Below are 11,580 nucleotides of genomic sequence, written 5' to 3' on the forward strand. Positions count from 1 at the left end.
TCTTTACTACTAACAGTGTCTGTGAAGAATATGCTTGAAATTAAAAATCAAATGTGATTTGTGGAGAAGAGAGAGAGAAATCCTCACTTGGGTAAATACCTCTTGAGAGCTGAATAACTTTTGTGTGGGGTTTTCACTAAAGCTTCTCAAATGAAATAAAAAGTGTGAAAATGTATAATAATTGTAATAAATTTAACATTATATATGTGGGATACATACAATTCTAGATATGTTTTTTTTTTTCCCCCAAATATTTAAAAATGGTCATTTCCATCACTGCCATTAACATAATTGAAGAATATAATATATACTTTTCATGACTTTCAGACAGAATTCTCCCGTGATGCATGCAGTGTCTGCAGGGTGTGTGGAAAAAAATGTTTTAAGAGACTTTATTTTATAAAAGTCAACAGAACCAAACGTGTCCATATAGTATGTGGTGATATTCACTCAAATTGAGTCAATTTTTGACAGTTGTCTCAATTTACCTGAATTGACCATGTACTGTATATACTCTGTTACTTCTGTCAGTCCTTTCAAGATTCAGATCAATGGAGGAAAACCCCTGTCCTGACAGAGATGCACCCGACTGTCCGCCACCTGGAGGGCGTTTTGCCTATGGTCATACATCAAATCTGCCACTTTATCTCTCAGGGCAGTGAATGAACCCTCAGAGTAACACCAGTCCTCACCCTCAGCTCTGACACGCTTGCAGGCTGCTCGTCTAATTGGAGGAGATGTAGTTCTCCTGTCACTGCCATCTCACTGGATTCACACCAGACCCAAGACATCAGTCTCTAACAGTCTGTTGGTGTGTGACACGAAGTTTCTAATAAGAGCAGCGGTCTGAGCGGAGGCATTATTCATGCAATCAGGAGCGAGCCCGCTGAGCTTGTGTAATGGGATTAAGGCTGACATGGCTGGAGTTTTTTAAGGTTAGCGCAGGTGTTGATAAGCACCTGCAGCTGTTGGACTCATTATAGTGCAGTGCTGATGTGTGCTGTAATGAGTCTGATAATGGCCATTAGAAGAGATGGCGTGGGTGGTAAACGAGTAGATTCCTCATGAATGCGAGAAGGGGGCTCAATGGTGAGCTTCTGTGTTAGTTATTGAGTTTAGTTTTGTGAACATCTAAAAATGATTCAGATTTTTAGCACTTTCTGCATCTAAAACCGCTTAAAATCTATCCATACTGTTCATGAAACAAAATGATATTTTACATTTTATTTTCTAAGTACAGAAATGTAACAAAAAGTAATAACAGCACAAACAAATAGCAATTCATGTTTATCTGGGTCTGATTTTCTTCATTAAAAGTAGAATTGCACACCGATCTCATAAATGAATGCAGAATAAGTAAAACATTATTAATGCACATAATTATCGTGATTTTTTGCCATATATTGTATTTCAACATACTTATTAGCACTCAACTACTTGTACATAATAAATATATCAAAGAAGTAAAAACCATCAGATAATATAAAGCACAACAGGCATTGCAAAATATAGACACGTTATAACAGTCTTGTTGGTTTAATTTCCGTTACATTCGTTTCCATGTTTCAAGACTTGAACACACATTTCCACACAGTTTGTTTAACATGTATTTGTAACATTTTTATTTCATCTTTGCTTTCTACTCTACAAATTAGTTTTCTGTGTCAACTATTACAATATATGCAGTTTTTATGAGCTCATATTTATTCTATACCCCCCCCCCCCCACACACACACACACATATTTAAATTGTATTGTGTTTTATAGGCAGCACTTTTGAAATAATATTCCATTAACATGTTATTCATGTTAATTTTTACATTATTAAAATCAAAAGTTGTATCTGTTAATCTAATGGACCTGAGCCAACAAGAACTAACTATGAACTGCTGTATTTTTATTAACTTAACTTAAAAAAAAGATGAATATAAACTGCAATAAATGCATTGCTCGTTGTTAATTAAGGTTAGTTCACGCATTAACTAATGTTAACTAATGAGACTTTTTGTAGAGTTAACAGACCATATCATGACAGAAAATTACCAGTACACTGTAAAAAATTACCGTGATTTTAACGGTAAAAAACTGTGAAAATTCTACTGTAAAAACCTGTTAAATGGTTAACGGTAAGTTCCTGTAAAATTTACAGGGAAAAAACGTAAACTGTCGTTCCCAGAATTCCCTGCATTGCATTTCAAATTTAGTTTGAATTTGTTTTTTGTTTCTTTAATAACTATGTTTCTTAGTTTTTTCTTATCAGTTATGTTTATTAGGGTTGTATGTTACGTCTAATATTGTTAAATTAATGTTTCTTGCATATTTCAGTTTAATTAGTCTCACCATGATGGTGTTTAGTGCTTGTGTGAATCACACTGTGCACCTTCTATATATGCTATTATTTAAAAGCTGCTTGTGATGGGCTTTGGCTCATCATGTGACTTTCTCATCACCACCTGCATCTGGTGGTTATCAGTGTATTACAAAGGTACAAAACAGATTTCAGTACATTAATAGGTTGGTAAATTAACATTATATCAGTTTAATGAAATTACGGTATTTAACTGTAAATTTAAGTTAAAACTGCAAAATCTAAAATGTTGTTACCATATTTTTATGGTAGAATTCCGGCAACCACATCTGCCGATTTTTTACCGTAAATTCTACAGATTTTTTTTACAGTGTATCTTTTGTTTTTCTACATTTTTTTTTTCCTTCACAGTTACAAGTTCATGTGACACACAGTACCATGTCAAATTACTTATTAAAGGGGGGAAATGTGGGTGAAAGTTACAGGACCTGACCTCAGATTTACTTTTATTTAGATTTACTGAGATTTTTTTTCCCCTCTCTTAAATACATGTACATTTTAACCTAAAAGTTCATGGACAACTGCCCACATGTAAAATAATTTATATATCATAAATATATATTGTAATCTGTATCACTCATCATAGCTAACCTTTTTTAGAATTGCACCCAAGGCTGCTGGAGGACCCTATGCGATCCAGCCGTCCCCCGAAACAGCCAGACAGGCTTTTGCTCCGGGTTGACATGAGGAGATCTATGAGGCGTTTTCTTTGCGTATCAAACCCATCTGAGGGGTTGGTGTCCTCCGCTGGAGCTGCTTCTTCCTCTCTGTCTCTGTCCCAGGACGTGGAGGCCAGGCTCTGCTCCAGCGCCGTGTTACTGTCCTCATAATCGACGGCTCTCTCAGGAGCCTCTTCTGCGGCCAGGGCCTCCTCAAACTGCTGCAGCAAGCTCTGGAGAGCAGAAAAGAGTCAACCTAGCCATTCTGTTGAAATGGATTCTTTTATTGAAATCAATAGTCTTTGCATGCTCAAGATGATATTATTGTTTTTTTCCTGTTTGCATCACATTAAATCTAATTCAATTTAAGGCCTCGATGAAACTAACATCGTAAAAATGACCAAAAACGGTAACATCTAAAACAACTGGTTTTAGTCTAAAAATATTATTTAAAGGGAACGTTCACCCAAAAATGGAAATTCTTTCATAATTTACTAACCATCAAGTTGTTCCAAACCTGAATGATTTTCTTTCTTCTGTTGAAAATAAAAATAAAATTTGAAAACAGTTTCTGGTCCCCATTGACTTCCATACTATGGGAAAAAAAAACAAAAAAAAAACTATGGAAGTCAATGGGTGCCATCAAGTGTTTGGTTACCCACATTCTTCGAAATATCTCTTTTTGTGTTCAGCAGAATAAAGAAACTTATATAGGTTTGGAACAACTTGAGGAAAAACTTACCATCCCTTTAACGTTCAGTTATCCATTTATACCAAAAAAACATACTTTTCTGTGATAAATGAGGTAGAAAAGGCTTGCAAGTTACCACTTTTTATCATAGTTACTAAATAGATCCAAACGTTCTAATTTCACTGTGTTTTCTATATATTTATTTATTTTAAGGGTTGAAAGCAGAAATACCTTCAGCTGGGCCATGTTGCCGGGGGGACTGTGTCTGCTCAACACGTGCGCTTCTACATCCATCTGGTGCCAAAGCAGGACCAGTAGTCCTGTGAGAATAAGTCCTCTGATCATCTCTGGCTTCCTCTGGTTGCTGGCTCTTTGTCTCTGAACTGGCCGTCTGCCTGCTTGGCTCTTATATAGGGACAGTTGACTGTCAGGAGCTCATCCTCTGTAAACTGTGTGAAGTGCATTCCGACACCTCGTCTGTGATAACGCTCCTGGAGCAAATTTCCTTTTAAGTGGCTGTTTGGGGCAGTGAGAGGTGGCTCGCTGGAGAACTCCTGATGTGTGGCGCTGGGACACAAACAGTAACTTCAGGCATCATGGGGAATGCATCCGCTGCACGAGTGGCTCACATGGTTCCGGCATCACCTCACAACTGATACAAACTACAACTAACTATACCATAAGGGGTTAAAACAGATCATGGTCTATATATAGGCCAGTGATGATGACTAAAATGATGACTTTAGGTAACAAACCAGAACCTTTAACCATGGCATGGATAACTGAACTCATTTCTGTAAACTGGTTAATAGACATTTTAATACCATTGGCGATCTAAAATCTTGAGTGAAAATACGTTTCTTTGGCAAAGAAAATGAGTGAAGTGTAGATATGTGTCTGTCAAATGGCTGAATCTAAAATAATGTGGTTACTGTTTTGTTGCAGAATAAATGATGTAGCTGATAGGGGAGAATGAAACTTGTTAAATATTTTACTCCAGTGAATATTATATATGTAAAATACTATCAACAGTAAAACAAGCCATCTTCCATATCATATCATATCTGTATTTATAATTTATTAAACAATTATGAAACAGGGTTGTTATACTTATCTTAGTACTATAACTATAGTTACTATAGTACCATAACTATATATATTTCATTTCTGCTTAAAAACATAATGTTCTCATTTTCTTCAAGTTTAACTTAATGTGCTAAAATATTTAAAACTGTAGTAAAATAACAAAAAAACTGAAAATGTAATAAAAACTATATAGATATTAAAATTTAAAAATGAATAAAAATGACAAATACAGACCAAAAAAAAAAAAAAAACACCAAAATTTGAACTAAACTTTATTATCATTATTGTTGTTGTCACACTTTGCCAGGGAGCACGGAGACGAGGAACTCACAAAAACGAGTCTTTAATAATCCAACTGGGAGCATGGGAAGCACAGGAAACACAAGGAATGACGTTCAAGATCCGACAAACACTAACTGAATGGACTGTGGCTCATAAACACAGGGTAATAGGGGAAGACGATGAGACACACCTGGAGCAAATCAGACTGGGGAGAAACTGGGTCACAGGGAACACATGAGGAGCAAAAACACAACAAAACAGGCCAGGATCCTGACACTTGTACATCAAATTTTGCAATAATATTATTGAAATATGCTAAGAATATTTTCCATTTGTCGTCCCACTTTAGAAAAGGATGTTTCAAAAGCGGGACAGCATGGTTTGACTAATGTAGGACAGTCAAATACGCTATTTTATTCTACTGATAGAATTAAGAAAGTTAAATGCCATACATGCATTTTTGTTAAATATTTGGGCTCATATTGCAGAAATATTATTTGTTTTAAGATCCAGATTCAAAATGTAGAGTTTCTGGACCATGATGAGTCCATGGTAGCAAGGACTACTAATTTTTGTTATGAAATGTTTTTATCATCACAATTTGCTTAGCAGAAGCTTTTGAAAATACATATTCTATATTCAGAGTACACGTTTAATTTTTTAAGTTTATCAGTTTCAAAGATATTCCATTTTCCAAAGTTTAAATCTGTTTTAATCGTTTATGAAATTATTTTGCTAAGTTCAATTTGACATTTTTGACTTCACTACATGGTTATTATTATTGTAGATACCATAAATCTGACATTTTTGTAATAAATTTGTTTAAATAGTATATAATTAATTTGTTATATAGTTGTATTTAACATTCCACATGTGAACATATAGACAAAATGTAGGCCTGCTAAATTAATTAACAAGGTTAGGCAAATTTATCCAGGAGTGTTAAATCAAAAAATGTACACCCAAATTTCTAACCCAAAACATAGTGTCCCATGTTTGAGCACGAGCTGTCCCACATTAGAAAATCCACAAATTCTTAAACAATTTGGCACAAGGAGCACTAATATATGTGCAATTTCCCCTTCAAGTACAATATATCAAGAATTTCTTTTGATTTAATAAGGGAACATCTTGGGGATTTTATAACAATACAAGATACAAGAATTTTAGTTTGGAGCTAATTAACTACCTCTGGCTTCCCCAATTCATTAACAATTTTAAAGCATTTTGTTCTAAATGTCACCACCAAACCTTGTGATACAGAGGCCTAAATTATACTGAATGTCACTGAAATGTCGTATCTAACTCGGGATAGTGACCTTGAGTTCCCTTGAGTAATGTGAAGCGCTGCTGCTCTCCATGGTGCTGAAACAGGTTCAGCTGATAATGATGCCCTGAGGAGGGACCGAGGAATTCCTACGACTCCAAGGGACAGTTTGATCAATACAACCATGTTGTTGTTGTCGGGCAAACAGTGCATGAACTTTATTCTTCGTCCTAAACTATCTTTCAATATTCCAGAGCTCAATATAACCTTATCACATTATGATTTAAAACAACTTATGTATTCAGTGAAAACTCATGGTGCATGTGTTCAGGTAAATTTTGGAAAAACAAACAAACGAGAAAGAACGATTTCTGAAACAAAGGCATGTGTAAACATTTATTACAACTGATCTGAATGACAATTAAATAAAATATGCATATAAATATATAACTGGACTATTTAAACAATTTAATAAATATCTAAATAAATATGCATGTTTAAGAACAATTTCTGGAGTCATAAATAATAACAGTAAAAAAGAAAAAGTCAGGCAACTAAAAATGTGCTTTGATAGTAACATCTTGTTTTTTGTTGATGTCAAAAATATAATTTAATATGACTAAATCAACCTGAATACATTAGGTTACACCAACAAAAGTCATTGTAAGGTCAGCTCAAGTAGAAATACCAGCACTAAAAGTTTAATTTCTTTTGCAGTGTAGAAGCTCCTAATCATTAAGACTTCACCACTTCTTAGAACCTGGAAAAAGAGAAAACAAGAGAATGGGTAAGTTAGTGAACCATAAAACCTGTATGTTAATCTTATTTCTGTAAAATAATGGGTCGAGAAAACTAACTATTATAAATTGTTGTCCAGAAACAGTATTTTTTATTCAAAGTATGTTATGTCCATATTAACCGTGCGATACATAAATGAAGTGGTTACCTGAGCGTCCGGAGGTGCTACAGCCCAGGGACGACATGGAGCCGATTCTGTCCAGTTTGCTCCCGAAACACCCGGAATATCTCTTGGAGTCGTGCCTGACTGTCCTCAAGTCCCGAGAAGACAGATGGTCCCTCATGTCAGTCTTGGGTTGAGGTTCAATGCGGGTTTCTTTGGGATTGTCCTCCTCTTCTTCCACTTTCGTCAGTGTTTGCGCTTGAGAAGAAGCGGGAATGGACTCCAGTCGCTGTAGAAGAAGCTGAAAGGGCCGCATGTGGCTCATTAGTTTGGCCTATTGGGTGAACACTATTAAGCAAGTTTTCCAGTCTCATTCCAACCCGATCTCATGAAAGTGCGTATCAATAGCACAAGTTTATGTTTCGATTTGGCGTACTGTTTATACGCAGAAACTTTTCGAATTGCATATGATTAGCGTTGTGGGAGTAGATGCGTATCATATGCAAGCCAAAGTACATTTTTGCTTATCATTACCACGATTTGGGATACTATTTATACGCATTTTCATGAGATGTTCGTCTTACCTTTAAGACATCCCTGTCCTCGGTGGTTAAGGCTGTGTTTTGTAACGGGAACGCACCCATGAGCTGAACGCTGAAGAGTAAAAGAAGGCCGACTAGAGGAATGTCAATCGATTTCATGTTTCCTGATGTTTTTGCTGCTCTTCTGTCTCGTTTGTCGTTGTTTGTATACTCTCTCAGCGGAGCCTCGAGCTCTTTTATACTTTAAAGTCTGACACGCCAGTAATGTGAAGAATGGCCGCTGCATTCCGACACCTCAGTCTGATAAAAGCTGCTGTCGGAAATCAGTCCTTTAAAGCTTATAGACGAATCCAAATGGGCCACAGTGACGGGAACACCTTAATGATTTCATTATACTCCTCTTCCCTGAAATCATTCACATCAAGTGTCTTACATGGCACTTTAAGGCAAGTTACACTAGGCTACATGAAGATTTTACGTTTTATCTAACTGAATAATAACTAAACTAACACTGTATAATGTTAGAGTGAGCAGTTAATAGGCTGAAAATATATTATTATACATTAATATGCATTGATTGTGAACATTAATCAACGGTCTCAAGATTCAGTCACACTTTATTTTAAGGTCAAATTCTCTCTATTAACAATTAACTATGACTTTGCCTCAATAAACTCCCAATTATCTGCTTATTAATAGTTAGTAAGGTAGTTGTTAAGTTTAGGTATGACTAGGGATGTAGAATATCATGCAGAATGCGCTTCATATATTCACTAATGAACAGTCAATAGCTATGCTAGTAATATGCATGCTAATAAGCAACTAGTTAGGCTAATAGTGATAATAGTTGGTCCCTATACTAAAGTCAATAATTCATACGATTTCACTCAGATTTACAGACGGAGCTGCATGCATATTTATACAAATCTTACAATTTTATACAAATCGACAGTTTGTAAAATAGTTTATGAGATCGGGATGACTTTTTAATTTTATGTAGGCCTATGTAATAGACACGTGAATTGCACATTTGGACCATGCTGTTGCTATGCTGATGCACTGTGTCTGTCAAAGAAAGCTCTAATTGAGAAAATGGGAAAGCATATGAAAGTAGGAAAGAGGAGGATAGCAATAAATGCTCATTAAGACCAGGGGCGTCATGCACTCATTATTTTTGAGGGTGCACGAGTGGGGGGAGGGGGGCTCGTCATGTGACACACAGCAGCCACAATAGCATTTATGTTTTTGTCTCTTCGTCTCTTCTGACGAGAGAATTTGCCAGAAAGAGGTATATCCGATTAGAAGCAGGCCTCAGTCTTAAAAAATAAACTTTCTTTATTGGCATCAATGGTTTCATGAACAAACCTTTCCATTGCACAAAAGGTTTTTTTATAGTGGAAAAAGTTTCTTGAGATAATTCAAATATTCTTCACACTGTAAGACTAAAACAGTTCTTTTAAGAAATGCGCACTAAGAGGTTCTTTGGGGAATCCAAAATGGTCCCGTTTGACCCTTATTTTTAGGAGGAGCATAGCCTATCGGTAGCTATGGATAGGGATACATTACATATCACAGAGCTGATTTAAAGTGCTGGAATCACAGTGCTGATTTAACTTAATTTCCAGTTCATAACAAATTTGGAAAAACAGGTCAACAGAGCTACGGTTAGGTTTTATTACTTATTCAAATATTCATGCATAGGCCTATACATACTGTACAGATGGCTTGCATTGTAGGAATTACCAATCCTAGTTGAACTGTCCTAGTTACAGTGTATTTAATGGTTGTTTTCATATAAATCAAACCTCTTAAGAACACAATGCCTGAGTTCTCTTCTCTTCACGCCTCATTCTCAAAATCATTTCAGTGGCTTTTGTGCTCAAATCGTCTGTTGCTTTTCAGGTTGTTCTGCAGTCTCTGAATCCAATACGTTCTCACTCCCAACTCGTGAAATACTTTTAAATAATTTCTATTTTTACAAATCCATTAAATACGTCTGGACATGACGCAAAGAGCAAACAACTGAGAGCAGTGGGGTTCCCTACACGTTGAGAAGTGACGCTAAAGGGCACCCAGTGCGTAAAAATCTGACGCCAAGGGGTCCTGAAAGAGTCCATAAGTGACGGGATGTGAGAACGTGTTACATTTAAACTATAGGCTGGGTTATAGAACACCTAAAATTGAATAACAATAAAGGAAAGTTTAATTGTGAAAGAATTTATATCATTAATGCTTAGTCAGTTACTTTACTTTTTCTAGACTTTTGTTTGTGTTTCTGGGTCATGCCTAAATTCAATAGATCTCACCAACAGATATTTATGTCAATAAATGATCCATGTCATCACAATAAATTGCACTATAGTTCTAGCATCTGCAATTTTTTTTTTCATGGAAATCTGAATAAAAGTTGCATTCGTCAAAAACTGACTTATTACATTGTGTTAGCTCACGTAGAAATAGACCCTTATGGCCATCTTGGCACTTTTGAATCACTGATTCATGGTAAAATTTAATACTATTATATATTTGATTTTTGCCTGAATGTATTTCTTTATCTATTTTAACGAAAAAAAAAAAATCATTTTTATGCATTATGTTATCATATATGCATTGACTTATCTTCTAAGTTCATTGTCAAATTTACTCACTTTAGTTTTAGACCACATTGACACACACGTTATATGCAAAATATTTATTTTGCAGCAATATACATGATCTATAACACGATTGGATTTATAGAGGACATACATAAATACATAAATAAATAAATAGATGCAACACAAAGCAGCAGTCATGGAATCTTCAAATACATGCTATTTACATCTTTAATAAATAATGACCAACACATACAGCATCACCTGAACACAAATCTACGGTAAACGTTAAGTCAACACTTCTTTTTTTAATCGAAGATGTGCCTGCCAAAGTGTGTCAAGTATTTCAAAGTCCCAACCTGCAAGAAGTGACATGACATGAAGTAATAAGACATGGCTTGTTTTATTTCTAATACGCGTTTGAACAATTTTCCATGTTTATATCTGGCCAAGATGACCTAACATCCTAACATACCTCCGCTTAACACCCGAGTCCGCTAAAAGACCCGATTCTTTCGAGTCTGACCCCAAAGCAGCTCCTCAGCCCGCCTTTCTTGAATCGGCCCCAGGAGCGCTTGGAAGTGGACAGTAAGTCGCCTAGAAGACGCTCGATGGCGCTATCTTTTCCAGCCAGCGCTGAGTTGCGCGCATCTGAATCCCACATCTGTTCATCCAGCGCGCTCTTCTCAGATCTCGCATCTTTCTGCTCCATCACCGACTCCTCCGACTCCACAAACGGCGTGTTCACTTCTTCATCTAACAACTGCTTTAGACTCTGCTATAAAATATGCACGCACACATATATGACATGATTAGTCAGAGTCTAATAAACGTTTTAGAGTGAGCTAAGACTGAAAGACTCACCTGTAAACTGGTGACTGGTTTGGCACCGACCAAGTTTAAAAGTAGAAGTGAAGACACGCAGAAAATAGAGATGTTGTTGGCGATCATTGTTGCTGAAGTGGTGTGGAGGTGGTGGCTGTGCGCGGCTGCCTTGACTCTTCGCTCGTACCCAAGCACCGTGTCCAGGTGCGCGCTTTTATTTCGCCGGGAAAATCCAGCAAACCCTACGGGGAGGGCTTTTCATTTTCATCAGGAGCCCACCTCGGTGACCGAACATTACAATGGTGACGTGCAGGAGGCTCCTTCCAATTGTCAAAGCATTCAATGTCAAGTGCGCAAACCATCAT

The 11,580-nt window shown here is 36.4% G+C and overlaps 3 protein-coding genes across 3 annotated transcripts; all 3 read right to left on the reverse strand.

Annotated features, from left to right (window-relative positions):
- Window positions 1-244: 244 nt before the first annotated feature.
- On the reverse strand, window positions 245-4,097 carry LOC306849666 (natriuretic peptides A-like). The gene is made up of 2 exons (XM_079384859.1): window positions 3,950-4,097; window positions 245-3,260 (listed from the first exon to the last, which is right to left on the reverse strand). Exons 1-2 carry the CDS (start codon window positions 4,061-4,063, stop codon window positions 2,955-2,957), a joined length of 420 nt encoding a protein of 139 aa, XP_079240985.1. The 5' UTR covers window positions 4,064-4,097; the 3' UTR covers window positions 245-2,954.
- A 2,627-nt stretch (window positions 4,098-6,724) lies between these two features.
- On the reverse strand, window positions 6,725-8,064 carry LOC306848987 (brain natriuretic peptide-like). Its single transcript, XM_079383790.1, has 3 exons — window positions 7,839-8,064; window positions 7,300-7,555; window positions 6,725-7,113 (listed from the first exon to the last, which is right to left on the reverse strand). The coding sequence occupies exons 1-3, from the start codon at window positions 7,953-7,955 to the stop codon at window positions 7,097-7,099; spliced, it is 390 nt and encodes a 129-aa protein (XP_079239916.1). The 5' UTR covers window positions 7,956-8,064; the 3' UTR covers window positions 6,725-7,096.
- A 2,806-nt stretch (window positions 8,065-10,870) lies between these two features.
- LOC306849919 (C-type natriuretic peptide 3-like) lies at window positions 10,871-11,370 on the reverse strand. Its single transcript, XM_079385303.1, has 2 exons — window positions 11,255-11,370; window positions 10,871-11,165 (listed from the first exon to the last, which is right to left on the reverse strand). Exons 1-2 carry the CDS (start codon window positions 11,339-11,341, stop codon window positions 10,872-10,874), a joined length of 381 nt encoding a protein of 126 aa, XP_079241429.1. The 5' UTR covers window positions 11,342-11,370; the 3' UTR covers window position 10,871.
- Window positions 11,371-11,580: the final 210 nt, after the last annotated feature.

The sequence above is a fragment of the Barbus barbus genome, assembly GCF_936440315.1.
Source record: "Barbus barbus genome assembly, chromosome: 29".
Classification (NCBI taxonomy): Eukaryota; Metazoa; Chordata; class Actinopteri; order Cypriniformes; family Cyprinidae; genus Barbus; species Barbus barbus.

Excerpts from the sequence above, each read along its gene's own strand:
- LOC306849666 (XM_079384859.1), bottom strand. The coding sequence starts at position 4,063 with ATGATCAGAGGACTTATTCTCACAGGACTACTGGTCCTGCTTTGGCAC. Across the intron at positions 3,261-3,949 it reads GCAACATGGCCCAGCTGAAG|AGCTTGCTGCAGCAGTTTGA; the intron begins GTATTTCTGCTT and ends TCTGCTCTCCAG.
- LOC306848987 (XM_079383790.1), bottom strand. The coding sequence starts at position 7,955 with ATGAAATCGATTGACATTCCTCTAGTCGGCCTTCTTTTACTCTTCAGC. Across the intron at positions 7,556-7,838 it reads AGGACAGGGATGTCTTAAAG|CTTCTTCTACAGCGACTGGA; the intron begins GTAAGACGAACA and ends CGGCCCTTTCAG.
- LOC306849919 (XM_079385303.1), bottom strand. The coding sequence starts at position 11,341 with ATGATCGCCAACAACATCTCTATTTTCTGCGTGTCTTCACTTCTACTT. Across the intron at positions 11,166-11,254 it reads AACCAGTCACCAGTTTACAG|AGTCTAAAGCAGTTGTTAGA; the intron begins GTGAGTCTTTCA and ends ATTTTATAGCAG.